The sequence below is a fragment of the Bubalus bubalis genome, chromosome 2, assembly GCF_019923935.1.
Source record: "Bubalus bubalis isolate 160015118507 breed Murrah chromosome 2, NDDB_SH_1, whole genome shotgun sequence".
Taxonomy (NCBI): domain Eukaryota; kingdom Metazoa; phylum Chordata; class Mammalia; order Artiodactyla; family Bovidae; genus Bubalus; species Bubalus bubalis.
In genome coordinates, this window is record NC_059158.1 from 187,237,083 (window position 1) to 187,254,557 (window position 17,475).

The following is a 17,475-nucleotide window of genomic DNA, read 5'->3' on the forward strand; positions in this document are numbered from 1 at the left end:
TACTTTTAATAAATTTATTTTGATACATGATGTTATCGAATATTTGGTCCAGATGTGTGTTGGGGTGTTTTTTCGGTAATTAAATCTGGCAGAAACAAGTATCTCCTTTAGGAGAGAGGAGGTATCAGTTGATGGGCTGGTTGAGTAAGAATTGACCATCCTTAGATCTGGGAAATCAAAGCTGCTGGAAAGATGCTGCTCCCATCTTTAATGCTTTGGTGGGTCACAGGAGGTCAGACCATCACCGTGGGATCAACCTTCTAACATAGTCTTGTAAAAATCAAGCTTATTGTTGAAAATACAAGAACATTGCTTTAAAGCCCTTCATGAGTATAGAACAGCTAAACATGAGAAGTAAATTGCTGTAACAGAGACAAAGCACCGAAATTATTCACGTAACTAAGCCGGAGCCAGGCCAGGAGCGTCCCGAGGCGGCGCCGGCTCAGGGCTCCACGTGCCACCACTTGAAGGGGAAGGGCTGGCGGCGCACGTTGGTGCCGCAGTGCACGTTCCCTTGCCGGACGTGGTAGGCGTAGTAGTCGTCGAGGAAGGTGCAGTGGAGGCCCAGCGGCTCCAGCAGGGACCGCACCTCCTCCTCCAGGCAGCAGCGGCCGTTGATGACGGGCCCGAAGGGCTTGGGGATGCCCAGGTGCCGGCCCAGCACCAGCATGTTCACCTGCGGGGAGGGGGCGCCCGGGTCAGGGGCAGCCGCGTGCGGCTTGCGGCACCACCTGAGTGTCCCCCATAACAGCCCACTTCACAGGCCAGCAAACGGAGGCCCGGGAAGGCGATGTGAGCTACTGAAGGCGAGGGAGTGAGGCTAGGTCCTGTACCCAAGCCTTCGGACTCTGGGTCCATTTCTCAACCCTTCCCCCCTCCTCACTGCCACCCTCCGGCAAACTCAATTCCTCAAGGCCCGGCTCCGCTGCCGCTGCCTCTGTGACGCGGCCCGTGACTCTCCAGACTCGCAACTGCTCATCCTCTGGGCTCCCACAGCCCCCAGCTCAGTGCCTGGCACACAGGAGGCACTTGATGCAGATCTGCCGAGACTACGATCCGGTGAATAAGCGGCTACACACTTTATGGCAGTTTCCACGCACAGGCGTGATGTAAACAACGGTGCTTCCTCCACAGTCGTTCACATGAGGTGTCGCACTGGGAGGCGGCCGTGGATTCGAATCCCAGGACCGTTATACGGCTGTGCGGCCTCGGGCAAGTCACTTGCCTCTGCGCCGCATCAGCAGAAAGAGCCAACCAAACACATTTCCAGGTGTGACAGCTGGATGAGGACAGGCACGCAGCCTGGGCAGCGCTCAGTGAGCTCGGGGTCAGTCTCCAGGGCTGAGTCACTGAAGGGACATCTCGGCCCTCAGACTCGGCCCGTGCCAGCTGCCTGGCACTCTCGACTGCTCTGCCCGCTCCACGCCCAGGCCCTCGCCCCCAGCTCCTGGCACGGCGCCCTGTGAGGCCTCACAGGGAGGAGGAACCGAGTCAGCCCTGAGCCTCTGAGACGCTGCACCCCCAGCCTCAGTCATCCGCTTTCTTTCCCCCTGGGCTAAACTGCAGAAAGAAATGAAATGCTTGGGGCCAAGGAACTATTCAGCGGTGGGGGTTAACAGGATGGTGCTTCCTCCTGTCTTGTTTGAGCCAAGGAATCTTTTTTCTAAGCAAAATTTTCTGCAATATCTCAAAGAGTAAAATAGAGACGAGTCTAAACCATGCGAGGGAGGCCCTGTCTTGGAACCCCAGGGTCCCGGAGAACCCAGTTTGCAGACCACCCGGCCTGACACAAGGGAGCCACACCCCAAGCTCTGAACCCCAGCTCTTGCCAGAGACCTGACTCCCCTGCGCATCGTCTGTAAAGCGGGGTGACAACAGTCATTCACCCCCAGGCGGTTGCCTCTTAAAGGCACTGTAAGCCGGAGAGGGCCACGCAAACCCCAAGGGGTGAGGAGACAGCCAAGCCTGCTGGATCCACAGCCCACGCGGCCTCTTAGACTTAAGACTGCGGGCAAAGCTGGGCAGGCTCGGAGGTCCGCATTCTCACCATGTTTGGGAAAAAGGCTTCGGCCTTGGGGGTCCCTCGCGAGTCTTTGATGAGCTTGAAGAGCTGCGGGATGTCCACGATGTCCCGCTCGGTCAGGCCCAGCTCCCTCTTCAGCACCGCCCGGTTCCAGTCGATGCATTTCTGGGGGGCGGGAGGAGGGGCGGCGGTGGGTGGGGTAGGGCGGGGACTCGGGGGTCGGGGGTGGGGGTACAGGCGGGTCGGTTTAACCGGAGGACCTGAGACAGGGCCAGGAAGGCAGCGGGGCACCTCCTGGCCCCCCTCCTGCTTGCCTTTGCTCAGCCCCTGCCCCGGGCTCTGCTTCAGTGTCCTGCAATTCCCGCCGCTCCAGAGCTTGGCCTCTTGCACGTCTCCGTGCCTGTTTCTGAGTCTGCCCTGTCTTTCTCTGACTCTGCCAACTCTTTTCTCTCTCTCTCTCTCTCTCTCTCACACACACACACACACACACACACACACACACACAGACACACACACACACTCACATACACAGACACACACACACAGAGACACAGACACACACACACACTCACATACACAGACACACACACACAGAGACACAGACACACACACACACTCACATACACACACACACACAGAGACACAGACACACACACACACTCACACACACAGACACACACACACACACACTGACCCAGATCCCGGCACTGATCACCCGGAAGGCTCTGTCCTGGGCTTCTAACCTCGGGGAAGAGAGCTGGGCATGGGGGTGGGGGCGAGTGTCAGGTTGCTGGGGGTGTGACGTGCCCAGAATGGCCAGGCTAGTACCTCCACATAGGAATTGTGTTCTCTCAGTTTCTCGTCTGACAGAATGTCCTTTATTTTCTGCTGTTTTTTTTCTGTCGTGGAGAAAAAGAAAAAGAAGCAGGTGAATTCAGAGAGCCACTTTGCTCTTCCCCGAAGGTCCAGTAGGGACTCAGTTTTCCCATCTATAAAATGGGGGCAGCGATGATTCAGAACACACAGGTTTGTTATGAGTATCTGGGAGGTAAATGACTTTAATAAAGTAGTTTACACAGGGTAAGTTCTTATTAAGAGCGTTACTTTCAGTCCTGTAAATTCTCTCGTCTCCAGAGGGATCCTGTTTCCTGAGGGGCAAACAGAGGCCTGACCACTGCCTGATGCTCCATGACTTGTACAGATACTAGGTGAAAACTCTCAGTTGTAGTGACTTCAACCTCTGACTCCAGCCTCAGTCTGTGGACATCATTGAAAAAAATATTTCATTCTCTGCTCCATCCGGATTAAACTTTTTTTCAGATCCTCAAACACATCTTGCTTTCTCCTACCTCTGAGCCTTGGCTGTTCCTTCTGCCTGGATTATCTGGACTATCTTTAGTCCCATGCCACTGCCCCGTTTATCTGGCCAACTCCTGCTCACCTCTCATACTCAGGCCTGATCTTTGCCTCCTCCAGGAAACCTTCCTGGGGCTCCTCCCAGACACCCCTCAAAGCCCCTGTGTTGCTGCTTCCTGAACTCACTCTCCCCAGACTGTGAGTCCCGAGGGCAGGGACCTCCTCTTCCCTGTTCACGCAGCACCCCCAGCACCCGGCACAGTGCCTGGTGCCCGGTGGCTGGGCGGAAGATGCCAGTGGCCTGAGTGATTCCATCTGGGGATGGGAGACCATGTGCAGGCAGAGGAAGCTTCCCAGGGGAAAGACCAGGCGCAGCCAACTTACTCTTGACCCCTTGGAACAGCAGGGCCTCCCCATGGCCCTCCTTCAGCTGCTCCTGGAGCAGTCGGTAGCAGGCCCTGGGGCTGGCCAGGAGAAGCCGGAAGCCCTGGGGGCAGAAAGCCTGCGGTCAGAGGTTAGTTTGGTCCCTGGGGCTCCCGGGAGGAAGGCTCTGCCAAGGGTATGGGGAGTGGGGGCTTGGACCTAGGCTGGCTGCTTCTTCCATGCCCCCTTCTGGGTGAGGGAGGAAGATTTGGGAAGATAAGGTCAGTGTCCCCCACCCTCCCCGGCAGAGGCAGAGCTGAGTCTGGGAACCTGGGAAGGAGGCCTATGGCTTCCTTCAGGCAGCCCCCCCAGACCACACCTTCTTTTGCACCGGAACGAAGCTCAGGAACTCGTCCACGTGGCCCACAGACAGCCAGTCAGAGTAGAGTCTCACCGGGGCCTGCACCTGCTGGGCACCCAGGAAGTCCTGCAGGGTCTGGTGCATCTCCTGGCTCTCCTTGCTGCCAACATAGGGGTGTTATGAGGAGACAGGTATGCTTTTGGGCTGTGGTGCTGGAGAAGACTCTTGAGAGTCCCTTGGACAGCAAGGTCAACCCAGTCAATCCTAGAGGAAATCAACCCTGAATATTCATTGGAAGGACTGACTCTGAAGCTGAAGCTCCAGTACTTTGGCCATCTGATGCCAAGAGCCGACTCACTGGAAAAAGACCCTGATGCTGGGCAAGATGAGGGCGGGAGGAGAAGGGCACGACAGAGGATGAGATGGTTGGATGGTATCATCGACTCGGTGGACATGAGTTTGAGCAAGCTCCGAGAGATGAAGGACAGGGAAGTCCGGTGTGCTGCGGTTCATGGGGTAACAAAGAGTTGGACGTGACTGAGCAACTGAACAGCAACAGCAGCAATGGGAGATGGGCTTCCCTGGTGGCTCAGCTGGTGAAGGATCTGCTCGCAGTTCAGGAGACCGGGTTCAATCCCTGGGTTGGGAAGATCCCCTGGAGAAGGAAATGGCAATCCACTCCAGTATTCTTGCCTGGAGAATCCCATGGACAGAGAAGCCTGGTGGGTTACAGTCCATGGACTCACAAAGAGTTGGACACAAGTGACCGAGTAACTAACACTTTCCCTTTCATGGGGAGACGGGGGTGGGGGAGTCCACAAGGGTGGGAGTTACCAAGGAAGTCTCTGAGGGCCTGGGACTTGGTGAAGCGGTCAGGATTCTTCAGAGAAGGGGTTCAGACCCTGGGATGCCTTTTGTTATTATCATATCTCCTACCATCTGAGGAGTTTAGAAAATGTCACCCCAGTTTTACTGGGGACAACCGAGGCATGGAGTCAGTGAAGGACGTAGGGCCAGTCCTTAGCTTCTGCAAGCGCTGCCTGTTGACTCTGCCTGGACGCTGGTGTCGTGAGCAGCGTTGCCGTGGGGTGTGGAGCTGGCCCCACCGAGTCCATGCCCCCTTGTCAGCTGTGCGCCCTCACACACACCCCTTCACAGTCCCGGCCTCTGTGCTCCTCCTGCCCTGACCTCCTTCGTGACCCGGCCTCCGTGCTCCTCCTGCCCTGACCTCCAGGGGCCTTTGTGACCCGGCCTCTGTAATCCCCCTGCCCTGACCTCCAGGGGCCTTTGTGACCCGGCCTCTGTGATCACCCTGTCCTGAGCTCAGGGGCCTTCGTGACCTGGCCTCCGTGATCCCACTGCCCTGAGCTCCAGGGGCCTCGTGAACCGGCCTACGTGAACCCCCTGCCCTGACTTCCAGGGGCCTTCGTGACTGGCCTCCGTGCTCCTCCTGCCCTGAGCTCCAGGGGCCTTCGTGATCCGGCCTCCGTGCTCCCCCTGCCCTGACTTCCAGGGGCCTTCGTGATGTAGTCTCCGTGCTCCCCCTGCCCTGAGCTCCAGGGGCCTTCGTGACCCGGCCTCCGTGCTCCCCCTGCCCTGAGCTCCAGGGGCCTTCGTGACCCGGCCTCCGTGAGTCCCCTGCCCTGAGCTCCAGGGGCCTTCGTGAACCGGCCTCCGTGATCCCCCTGCCCTGACCTCCAGGGGCCTTCGTGACCCGGCCTCTGTGCTCCCCCTGCCCTGAGCTCCAGGGGCCTTCGTGACCCGGACTCCGTGAGTCCCCTGCCCTGAACTCCAGGGGCCTTCGTGACCCGGCCTCCGTGAGTCCCCTGCCCTGAGCTCCAGGGGCCTTCGTGACCCGGCCTACGTGCTCCCCCTGCCCTGAGTTCCAGGGGCCTTCGTGACCCGGCCTCCGTGCTCCCCCTGCCCAGACCTCCAGGGGCCTTCGTGACCCGGCCTCTGTGAGTCCCCTGCCCTGAGCTCCAAGGGCCTTCGTGAACCGGCCTCCGTGCTACCCCTGCCCTGAGCTCCTGGGGCCTTCGTGACCCGGCCTCCGTGCTCCCCCTGCCCTGAGCTCCAGGGGCCTTTGTGACGCGGCCTCCGTGCTACCCCTGCCCTGAGCTCCAGGGGCCTTCGTGACCCGGCCTCCGTGCTCCCCCTGCCCTGAGCTCCAGGGGCCTTCGTGACCCGGCCTCCGTGCTCCCCCTGCCCTGAGCTCCAGGGGCCTTCGTGACCCGGCCTCCGTGAGTCCCGTGCCCTGAGCTCCAGGGGCCTTCGTGAACCGGCCTCCGTGATCCTCCTGCCCTGCCCTCCAGGGGCCTTCTTGACCCGGCCTCTGTGCTCCCCCTGCCCTGAGCTCCAGGGGCCTTCGTGACCCGGCCTCCGTGAGTCCCCTGCCCTGAACTCCAGGGGCCTTCGTGACCCGGCCTCCGTGATCTCCCTGCCCTGACCTCCAGGGGCCTTCGTGACCCGGCCTCTGTGCTCCCCCTGCCCTGAGCTCCAGGGGCCTTCGTGACCCGGCCTCCGTGCTCCCCCTGCCCTGAGCTCTAGGGGCCTTCATGACCCGGCCTCCGTGAGTCCCCTGCCCTGAGCTCCAGGGGCCTTCGTGAACCGGCCTATGTGCTCCCCCTGCCCTGAGCTCCAGGGGCCTTCGTGACCCGGCCTCCGTGATCCCCCTGCCTTGACCTCCAGGGGCCTTCGTGACCCGGCCTCTGTGCTCCCCCTGCCCTGAGATCCAGGGGCCTTCGTGACCCGGCCTCCGTGCTCCCCCTGCCCTGAGCTCCAGGGGCCTTCGTGACCCGGCCTCCGTGATTCCCCTACCCTGAGCTCCAGGGGCCTTCGTGAACCGGCCTATGTGCCCCCCCTGCCCTGAGCTCCAGGGGCCTTCGTGACCCGGCCTCCGTGCTCCCCCTGCCCTAAGCTCCAGGGGCCTTCGTGACCCGGCCTATGTGCTCCCCCTGCCCTGAGCTCCAGGGGCCTTCGTGACCCGGCCTCCGTGAGTCCCCTGCCCTGAGCTCCAGGGGCCTTCGTGAACCGGCCTCCGTGATCCCCCTGCCGTGACCTCCAGGGGCCTTCGTGACCCGGCCTCTGTGCTCCCCCTGCCCTGAGCTCCAGGGGCCTTCGTGACCCGGCCTCCGTGAGTCCCCTGCCCTGAACTCCAGGGGCCTTCGTGACCCGGCCTCCGTGATCCCCCTGCCCTGACCTCCAGGGGCCTTCGTGACCCGGCCTCTGTGCTCCCCTGCCCTGACCTCCAGGGGCCTTCGTGACCCGGCCTCCGTGAGTCCCCTACCCTGAGCTCCAGGGGCCTTCGTGAACTGGTCTATGTGCTCCCCCTACCCTGAGCTCCAGGGGCCTTCGTGACACGGCCTCCGTGCTCCCCCTGCCCTGAGCTCCAAGGGCCTCTTGACCCGGCGTCCGTGCTCGCCCTGCCCTGAGCTCCAGGGGCCTTCGTGACCCGGCCTCCGTGCTCCCCCTGCCCTGAGCTCCAGGGGCCTTCGTGACCCGGCCTCCGTGATCCCCTTGCCCTGAGCTCCAGGGGCCTTCGTGACCCGGCCTACGTGCTCCCCCTGCCCTGAGTTCCAGGGGCCTTCGTGACCCGGCCTCCGTGCTCCCCCTGCCCAGACATCCAGGGGCCTTCGTGACCCGGCCTCTGTGAGTCCCCTGCCCTGAGCTCCAAGGGCCTTCGTGAACCGGCCTCCGTGCTCCCCCTGCCCTGAGCTCCAGGGGCCTTCGTGACCTGGCCTCTGTGAGTCCCCTACCCTGAGCTCTAGGGGCCTTCGTGAACCGGCCTATGTGCTCCCCCTGCCCTGAGCTCCAGGGGCCTTCGTGACCCGGCCTCTGTGCTCCCCCTGCCCTGAGCTCCAGGGGCCTTCGTGACCTGGCCTCCGTGAGTCCCCTACCCTGAGCTCCAGGGGCCTTCGTGAACCGGCCTATGTGCTCCCCCTGCCCTGAGCTGCAGGGGCCTTCGTGAACCGGCCTCTGTGCTCCCCCTGCCTTGAGCTCCAGGGGCCTTCGTGAACAAGCCTACGTGCTCCCCCTGCCCTGAGCTCCAGGGGCCTTCGTGAACCGGCCTCCGTGCTCCCCCTGCCCTGAGCTCCAGGGGCCTTCGTGACCCGGCCTACGTGCTCCCCCTGCCCTGACTTCCAGGGGCCTCGTGACCCGGCCTCCGTGCTCCCGCTGCCCTAACCTCCAGGGGCCTTCGTGACCCGGCCTCCGTGCTCCCCCTGCCCTGACCTCCAGGGGCCTTCGTGACCCGGCCTCCGTGAGTCCCCTACCCTGAGCTCCAGGGGCCTTCGTGAACTGGTCTATGTGCTCCCCCTGCCCTGAACTCCAGGGGCCTTCGTGACACGGCCTCCGTGCTCCCCCTGCCCTGAGCTCCAAGGGCCTCGTGACCCGGCGTCCGTGCTCGCCCTGCCCTGAGCTCCAGGGGCCTTCGTGACCCGGCCTCCGTGCTCCCCCTGCCCTGAGCTCCAGGGGCCTTCGTGACCCGGCCTCCGTGCTCCCCCTGCCCAGACATCCAGGGGCCTTCGTGACCCGGTCTCTGTGAGTCCCCTGCCCTGAGCTCCAAGGGCCTTCGTGAACCGGCCTCCGTGCTCCCCCTGCCCTGAGCTCCAGTGGCCTTTGTGACGCGGCCTCCGTGCTACCCCTGCCCTGAGCTCCAGGGGCCTTCGTGACCCGGCCTCCGTGCTCCCCCTGCCCTGACCTCCAGGGGCCTTCGAGAACAGGCCTCCCTGCTCCTCCTGCCCTGAGCTCCAGGGGCCTTCGTGACCCGGCCTCCGTGCTCCCCCTGCCCAGAGCTCCAGGGGCCTTCGAGAACAGGCCTCCCTGCTCCTCCTGCCCTGAGCTCCAGGGGCCTTCGTGACCCGGCCTCCGTGCTCCCCCTGCCCTGAGCTCCAGGGGCCTTCGTGACCCGGCCTATGTGCTCCCCCTGCCCTGAGCTCCAGGGGCCTTCGTGACCCGGCCTCCATGCTCCCCCTGCCCTGAGCTCCAGGGGCCTTCGTGACCCGGCCTCCGTGAGTCCCCTACCCTGAGCTCCAGGGGCCTTCGTGACCCGGCCTCTGTGCTCACCCTGCCCTGACCTCCAGGGGCCTTCGTGACCCGGCCTCCGTACTACCCCTGCCCTGACCTCCAGGGGCCTTCGTGACCCGGCCTCCGTGCTCCCCCTGCCCTGAGCTCCTGGGGCCTTCGTGACCCGGCCTCCGTGCTCCCCCTGCCCTGACCTCCAGGGGCCTCGTCACCCGGCCTCCGTACTACCCCTGCCCTGACCTCCAGGGGCCTTCGTGACCCGGCCTCCGTGCTCCCCCTGCCCTGAGCTCCAGGGGCCTTCGTGAACCGGCCTACCTGCTCCCCCTGCCCTGACCTCCAGGGGCCTCGTGACCCGGCCTCCGTGCTCCCCCGGCCCTGAGCTCCAGGGGCCTTCGTGACCCGGCCTCCGTGCTCCCCCTGCCCTGAGCTCCAGGGGCCTTCGTGACCCGGCCTCCGTGCTCCCCCTGCCCTGAGCTCCAGGGGCCTTCGTGAACCGGCCTACCTGCTCCCCCTGCCCTGACCTCCAGGGGCCTCGTGACCCGGCCTCCGTGCTCCCCCGGCCCTGAGCTCCAGGGGCCTTCGTGACCCGGCCTCCGTGCTCCCCCTGCCCTGAGCTCCAGGGGCCTTCGTGACCCGGCCTCCGTGCTCCCCCTGCCCTGAGCTCCAGGGGCCTTCGTTACCCGGCCTCCGTGAGTCCCCTGCCCTGAGCTCCAGGGGCCTTCGTGAACCGGCCTCCGTGATCCCCCTGCCCTGACCTCCAGGGGCCTTCGTGACCCGGCCTCTGTGCTCCCCCTGCCCTGAGCTCCAGGGGCCTTCGTGACCCGGCCTCCGTGAGTCCCCTGCCCTGAACTCCAGGGGCCTTCGTGACCCGGCCTCCGTGAGTCCCCTGCCCTGAGCTCCAGGGGCCTTCGTGACCCGGCCTACGTGCTCCCCCTGCCCTGAGTTCCAGGGGCCTTCGTGACCCGGCCTCCGTGCTCCCCCTGCCCAGACCTCCAGGGGCCTTCGTGACCCGGCCTCTGTGAGTCCCCTGCCCTGAGCTCCAAGGGCCTTCGTGAACCGGCCTCCGTGCTCCCCCTGCCCTGAGCTCCAGGGGCCTTCGTGACCTGGCCTCTGTGAGTCCCCTACCCTGAGCTCTAGGGGCCTTCGTGAACCGGCCTATGTGCTCCCCCTGCCCTGAGCTCCAGGGGCCTTCGTGACCCGGCCTCTGTGCTCCCCCTGCCCTGAGCTCCAGGGGCCTTCGTGACCTGGCCTCCGTGAGTCCCCTACCCTGAGCTCCAGGGGCCTTCGTGAACCGGCCTATGTGCTCCCCCTGCCCTGAGCTGCAGGGGCCTTCGTGAACCGGCCTCTGTGCTCCCCCTGCCTTGAGCTCCAGGGGCCTTCGTGAACAAGCCTACGTGCTCCCCCTGCCCTGAGCTCCAGGGGCCTTCGTGAACCGGCCTCCGTGCTCCCCCTGCCCTGAGCTCCAGGGGCCTTCGTGACCCGGCCTACGTGCTCCCCCTGCCCTGACTTCCAGGGGCCTCGTGACCCGGCCTCCGTGCTCCCGCTGCCCTAACCTCCAGGGGCCTTCGTGACCCGGCCTCCGTGCTCCCCCTGCCCTGACCTCCAGGGGCCTTCGTGACCCGGCCTCCGTGAGTCCCCTACCCTGAGCTCCAGGGGCCTTCGTGAACTGGTCTATGTGCTCCCCCTGCCCTGAACTCCAGGGGCCTTCGTGACACGGCCTCCGTGCTCCCCCTGCCCTGAGCTCCAAGGGCCTCGTGACCCGGCGTCCGTGCTCGCCCTGCCCTGAGCTCCAGGGGCCTTCGTGACCCGGCCTCCGTGCTCCCCCTGCCCTGAGCTCCAGGGGCCTTCGTGACCCGGCCTCCGTGCTCCCCCTGCCCAGACATCCAGGGGCCTTCGTGACCCGGTCTCTGTGAGTCCCCTGCCCTGAGCTCCAAGGGCCTTCGTGAACCGGCCTCCGTGCTCCCCCTGCCCTGAGCTCCAGTGGCCTTTGTGACGCGGCCTCCGTGCTACCCCTGCCCTGAGCTCCAGGGGCCTTCGTGACCCGGCCTCCGTGCTCCCCCTGCCCTGACCTCCAGGGGCCTTCGAGAACAGGCCTCCCTGCTCCTCCTGCCCTGAGCTCCAGGGGCCTTCGTGACCCGGCCTCCGTGCTCCCCCTGCCCAGAGCTCCAGGGGCCTTCGAGAACAGGCCTCCCTGCTCCTCCTGCCCTGAGCTCCAGGGGCCTTCGTGACCCGGCCTCCGTGCTCCCCCTGCCCTGAGCTCCAGGGGCCTTCGTGACCCGGCCTCCGTGCTCCCCCTGCCCTGAGCTCCAGGGGCCTTCGTGACCCGGCCTCCATGCTCCCCCTGCCCTGAGCTCCAGGGGCCTTCGTGACCCGGCCTCCGTGAGTCCCCTACCCTGAGCTCCAGGGGCCTTCGTGACCCGGCCTCTGTGCTCACCCTGCCCTGACCTCCAGGGGCCTTCGTGACCCGGCCTCCGTACTACCCCTGCCCTGACCTCCAGGGGCCTTCGTGACCCGGCCTCCGTGCTCCCCCTGCCCTGAGCTCCTGGGGCCTTCGTGACCCGGCCTCCGTGCTCCCCCTGCCCTGACCTCCAGGGGCCTCGTCACCCGGCCTCCGTACTACCCCTGCCCTGACCTCCAGGGGCCTTCGTGACCCGGCCTCCGTGCTCCCCCTGCCCTGAGCTCCAGGGGCCTTCGTGAACCGGCCTACCTGCTCCCCATGCCCTGACCTCCAGGGCCTCGTGACCCGGCCTCCGTGCTCCCCCGGCCCTGAGCTCCAGGGGCCTTCGTGACCCGGCCTCCGTGCTCCCCCTGCCCTGAGCTCCAGGGGCCTTCGTGACCCGGCCTCCGTGCTCCCCCTGCCCTGAGCTCCAGGGGCCTTCGTGAACCGGCCTACCTGCTCCCCCTGCCCTGACCTCCAGGGGCCTCGTGACCCGGCCTCCGTGCTCCCCCCAGGCCTCGTGACCGCTCCAGGGGCCTTCGTGACCCGGCCTCCGTGCTCCCCCTGCCCTGAGCTCCAGGGGCCTTCGTGACCCGGCCTCCGTGCTCCCCCTGCCCTGAGCTCCAGGGGCCTTCGTGACCCGGCCTCCGTGAGTCCCCTGCCCTGAGCTCCAGGGGCCTTCGTGAACCGGCCTCCGTGATCCCCCTGCCCTGACCTCCAGGGGCCTTCGTGACCCGGCCTCTGTGCTCCCCCTGCCCTGAGCTCCAGGGGCCTTCGTGACCCGGACTCCGTGAGTCCCCTGCCCTGAACTCCAGGGGCCTTCGTGACCCGGCCTCCGTGAGTCCCCTGCCCTGAGCTCCAGGGGCCTTCGTGACCCGGCCTACGTGCTCCCCCTGCCCTGAGTTCCAGGGGCCTTCGTGACCCGGCCTCCGTGCTCCCCCTGCCCAGACCTCCAGGGGCCTTCGTGACCCGGCCTCTGTGAGTCCCCTGCCCTGAGCTCCAAGGGCCTTCGTGAACCGGCCTCCGTGCTACCCCTGCCCTGAGCTCCTGGGGCCTTCGTGACCCGGCCTCCGTGCTCCCCCTGCCCTGAGCTCCAGGGGCCTTTGTGACGCGGCCTCCGTGCTACCCCTGCCCTGAGCTCCAGGGGCCTTCGTGACCCGGCCTCCGTGCTCCCCCTGCCCTGAGCTCCAGGGGCCTTCGTGACCCGGCCTCCGTGCTCCCCCTGCCCTGAGCTCCAGGGGCCTTTGTGACGCGGCCTCCGTGCTACCCCTGCCCTGAGCTCCAGGGGCCTTCGTGAACCGGCCTCCGTGATCCTCCTGCCCTGCCCTCCAGGGGCCTTCTTGACCCGGCCTCTGTGCTCCCCCTGCCCTGAGATCCAGGGGCCTTCGTGACCCGGCCTCCGTGAGTCCCCTGCCCTGAACTCCAGGGGCCTTCGTGACCCGGCCTCCGTGATCTCCCTGCCCTGACCTCCAGGGGCCTTCGTGACCCGGCCTCTGTGCTCCCCCTGCCCTGAGCTCCAGGGGCCTTCGTGACCCGGCCTCCGTGCTCCCCCTGCCCTGAGCTCTAGGGGCCTTCATGACCCGGCCTCCGTGAGTCCCCTGCCCTGAGCTCCAGGGGCCTTCGTGAACCGGCCTATGTGCTCCCCCTGCCCTGAGCTCCAGGGGCCTTCGTGACCCGGCCTCCGTGATCCCCCTGCCTTGACCTCCAGGGGCCTTCGTGACCCGGCCTCTGTGCTCCCCCTGCCCTGAGATCCAGGGGCCTTCGTGACCCGGCCTCCGTGCTCCCCCTGCCCTGAGCTCCAGGGGCCTTCGTGACCCGGCCTCCGTGATTCCCCTACCCTGAGCTCCAGGGGCCTTCGTGAACCGGCCTATGTGCCCCCCCTGCCCTGAGCTCCAGGGGCCTTCGTGACCCGGCCTCCGTGCTCCCCCTGCCCTAAGCTCCAGGGGCCTTCGTGACCCGGCCTATGTGCTCCCCCTGCCCTGAGCTCCAGGGGCCTTCGTGACCCGGCCTCCGTGAGTCCCCTGCCCTGAGCTCCAGGGGCCTTCGTGAACCGGCCTCCGTGATCCCCCTGCCGTGACCTCCAGGGGCCTTCGTGACCCGGCCTCTGTGCTCCCCCTGCCCTGAGCTCCAGGGGCCTTCGTGACCCGGCCTCCGTGAGTCCCCTGCCCTGAACTCCAGGGGCCTTCGTGACCCGGCCTCCGTGATCCCCCTGCCCTGACCTCCAGGGGCCTTCGTGACCCGGCCTCTGTGCTCCCCTGCCCTGACCTCCAGGGGCCTTCGTGACCCGGCCTCCGTGAGTCCCCTACCCTGAGCTCCAGGGGCCTTCGTGAACTGGTCTATGTGCTCCCCCTACCCTGAGCTCCAGGGGCCTTCGTGACACGGCCTCCGTGCTCCCCCTGCCCTGAGCTCCAAGGGCCTCTTGACCCGGCGTCCGTGCTCGCCCTGCCCTGAGCTCCAGGGGCCTTCGTGACCCGGCCTCCGTGCTCCCCCTGCCCTGAGCTCCAGGGGCCTTCGTGACCCGGCCTCCGTGATCCCCTTGCCCTGAGCTCCAGGGGCCTTCGTGACCCGGCCTACGTGCTCCCCCTGCCCTGAGTTCCAGGGGCCTTCGTGACCCGGCCTCCGTGCTCCCCCTGCCCAGACATCCAGGGGCCTTCGTGACCCGGCCTCTGTGAGTCCCCTGCCCTGAGCTCCAAGGGCCTTCGTGAACCGGCCTCCGTGCTCCCCCTGCCCTGAGCTCCAGGGGATTTCGTGACCTGGCCTCTGTGAGTCCCCTACCCTGAGCTCTAGGGGCCTTCGTGAACCGGCCTATGTGCTCCCCCTGCCCTGAGCTCCAGGGGCCTTCGTGACCCGGCCTCTGTGCTCCCCCTGCCCTGAGCTCCAGGGGCCTTCGTGACCTGGCCTCCGTGAGTCCCCTACCCTGAGCTCCAGGGGCCTTCGTGAACCGGCCTATGTGCTCCCCCTGCCCTGAGCTGCAGGGGCCTTCGTGAACCGGCCTCTGTGCTCCCCCTGCCTTGAGCTCCAGGGGCCTTCGTGAACAAGCCTACGTGCTCCCCCTGCCCTGAGCTCCAGGGGCCTTCGTGAACCGGCCTCCGTGCTCCCCCTGCCCTGAGCTCCAGGGGCCTTCGTGACCCGGCCTACGTGCTCCCCCTGCCCTGACTTCCAGGGGCCTCGTGACCCGGCCTCCGTGCTCCCGCTGCCCTAACCTCCAGGGGCCTTCGTGACCCGGCCTCCGTGCTCCCCCTGCCCTGACCTCCAGGGGCCTTCGTGACCCGGCCTCCGTGAGTCCCCTACCCTGAGCTCCAGGGGCCTTCGTGAACTGGTCTATGTGCTCCCCCTGCCCTGAACTCCAGGGGCCTTCGTGACACGGCCTCCGTGCTCCCCCTGCCCTGAGCTCCAAGGGCCTCGTGACCCGGCGTCCGTGCTCGCCCTGCCCTGAGCTCCAGGGGCCTTCGTGACCCGGCCTCCGTGCTCCCCCTGCCCTGAGCTCCAGGGGCCTTCGTGACCCGGCCTCCGTGCTCCCCCTGCCCAGACATCCAGGGGCCTTCGTGACCCGGTCTCTGTGAGTCCCCTGCCCTGAGCTCCAAGGGCCTTCGTGAACCGGCCTCCGTGCTCCCCCTGCCCTGAGCTCCAGTGGCCTTTGTGACGCGGCCTCCGTGCTACCCCTGCCCTGAGCTCCAGGGGCCTTCGTGACCCGGCCTCCGTGCTCCCCCTGCCCTGACCTCCAGGGGCCTTCGAGAACAGGCCTCCCTGCTCCTCCTGCCCTGAGCTCCAGGGGCCTTCGTGACCCGGCCTCCGTGCTCCCCCTGCCCAGAGCTCCAGGGGCCTTCGAGAACAGGCCTCCCTGCTCCTCCTGCCCTGAGCTCCAGGGGCCTTCGTGACCCGGCCTCCGTGCTCCCCCTGCCCTGAGCTCCAGGGGCCTTCGTGACCCGGCCTCCGTGCTCCCCCTGCCCTGAGCTCCAGGGGCCTTCGTGACCCGGCCTCCATGCTCCCCCTGCCCTGAGCTCCAGGGGCCTTCGTGACCCGGCCTCCGTGAGTCCCCTACCCTGAGCTCCAGGGGCCTTCGTGACCCGGCCTCTGTGCTCACCCTGCCCTGACCTCCAGGGGCCTTCGTGACCCGGCCTCCGTACTACCCCTGCCCTGACCTCCAGGGGCCTTCGTGACCCGGCCTCCGTGCTCCCCCTGCCCTGAGCTCCTGGGGCCTTCGTGACCCGGCCTCCGTGCTCCCCCTGCCCTGACCTCCAGGGGCCTCGTCACCCGGCCTCCGTACTACCCCTGCCCTGACCTCCAGGGGCCTTCGTGACCCGGCCTCCGTGCTCCCCCTGCCCTGAGCTCCAGGGGCCTTCGTGACCCGGCCTCCGTGCTCCCCCTGCCCTGAGCTCCAGGGGCCTTCGTGACCCGGCCTCCGTGCTCCCCCTGCCCTGAGCTCCAGGGGCCTTCGTGACCCGGCCTCCGTGAGTCCCCTGCCCTGAGCTCCAGGGGCCTTCGTGAACCGGCCTCCGTGATCCCCCTGCCCTGACCTCCAGGGGCCTTCGTGACCCGGCCTCTGTGCTCCCCCTGCCCTGAGCTCCAGGGGCCTTCGTGACCCGGCCTCCGTGAGTCCCCTGCCCTGAACTCCAGGGGCCTTCGTGACCCGGCCTCCGTGAGTCCCCTGCCCTGAGCTCCAGGGGCCTTCGTGACCCGGCCTACGTGCTCCCCCTGCCCTGAGTTCCAGGGGCCTTCGTGACCCGGCCTCCGTGCTCCCCCTGCCCAGACCTCCAGGGGCCTTCGTGACCCGGCCTCTGTGAGTCCCCTGCCCTGAGCTCCAAGGGCCTTCGTGAACCGGCCTCCGTGCTCCCCCTGCCCTGAGCTCCAGGGGCCTTCGTGACCTGGCCTCTGTGAGTCCCCTACCCTGAGCTCTAGGGGCCTTCGTGAACCGGCCTATGTGCTCCCCCTGCCCTGAGCTCCAGGGGCCTTCGTGACCCGGCCTCTGTGCTCCCCCTGCCCTGAGCTCCAGGGGCCTTCGTGACCTGGCCTCCGTGAGTCCCCTACCCTGAGCTCCAGGGGCCTTCGTGAACCGGCCTATGTGCTCCCCCTGCCCTGAGCTGCAGGGGCCTTCGTGAACCGGCCTCTGTGCTCCCCCTGCCTTGAGCTCCAGGGGCCTTCGTGAACAAGCCTACGTGCTCCCCCTGCCCTGAGCTCCAGGGGCCTTCGTGAACCGGCCTCCGTGCTCCCCCTGCCCTGAGCTCCAGGGGCCTTCGTGACCCGGCCTACGTGCTCCCCCTGCCCTGACTTCCAGGGGCCTCGTGACCCGGCCTCCGTGCTCCCGCTGCCCTAACCTCCAGGGGCCTTCGTGACCCGGCCTCCGTGCTCCCCCTGCCCTGACCTCCAGGGGCCTTCGTGACCCGGCCTCCGTGAGTCCCCTACCCTGAGCTCCAGGGGCCTTCGTGAACTGGTCTATGTGCTCCCCCTGCCCTGAACTCCAGGGGCCTTCGTGACACGGCCTCCGTGCTCCCCCTGCCCTGAGCTCCAAGGGCCTCGTGACCCGGCGTCCGTGCTCGCCCTGCCCTGAGCTCCAGGGGCCTTCGTGACCCGGCCTCCGTGCTCCCCCTGCCCTGAGCTCCAGGGGCCTTCGTGACCCGGCCTCCGTGCTCCCCCTGCCCAGACATCCAGGGGCCTTCGTGACCCGGTCTCTGTGAGTCCCCTGCCCTGAGCTCCAAGGGCCTTCGTGAACCGGCCTCCGTGCTCCCCCTGCCCTGAGCTCCAGTGGCCTTTGTGACGCGGCCTCCGTGCTACCCCTGCCCTGAGCTCCAGGGGCCTTCGTGACCCGGCCTCCGTGCTCCCCCTGCCCTGACCTCCAGGGGCCTTCGAGAACAGGCCTCCCTGCTCCTCCTGCCCTGAGCTCCAGGGGCCTTCGTGACCCGGCCTCCGTGCTCC

At 66.6% G+C, this 17,475-nt stretch overlaps 1 protein-coding gene across 2 annotated transcripts in view; it reads right to left on the minus strand.

Moving 5' to 3' along the window:
* PADI4 (peptidyl arginine deiminase 4) overlaps nt 1-17,475 on the minus strand; it is a 49,725-nt gene continuing 32,250 nt past the window's right edge. Inside the window, exons 12-16 of one of the 2 annotated variants that reach the window (XM_006066570.4) lie at nt 4,122-4,263; nt 3,764-3,866; nt 2,852-2,922; nt 2,048-2,188; nt 1-676 (exon numbers count right to left, since the gene is read on the minus strand). In XM_006066570.4, the coding sequence (XP_006066632.4) occupies nt 443-676; nt 2,048-2,188; nt 2,852-2,922; nt 3,764-3,866; nt 4,122-4,263 (691 nt within the window). In that variant the 3' untranslated portion in view covers nt 1-442. The remainder of the gene's footprint in view (nt 677-2,047; nt 2,189-2,851; nt 2,923-3,763; nt 3,867-4,121; nt 4,264-17,475) is intronic. The other variant, XM_025278857.3, reaches the window with a different exon arrangement.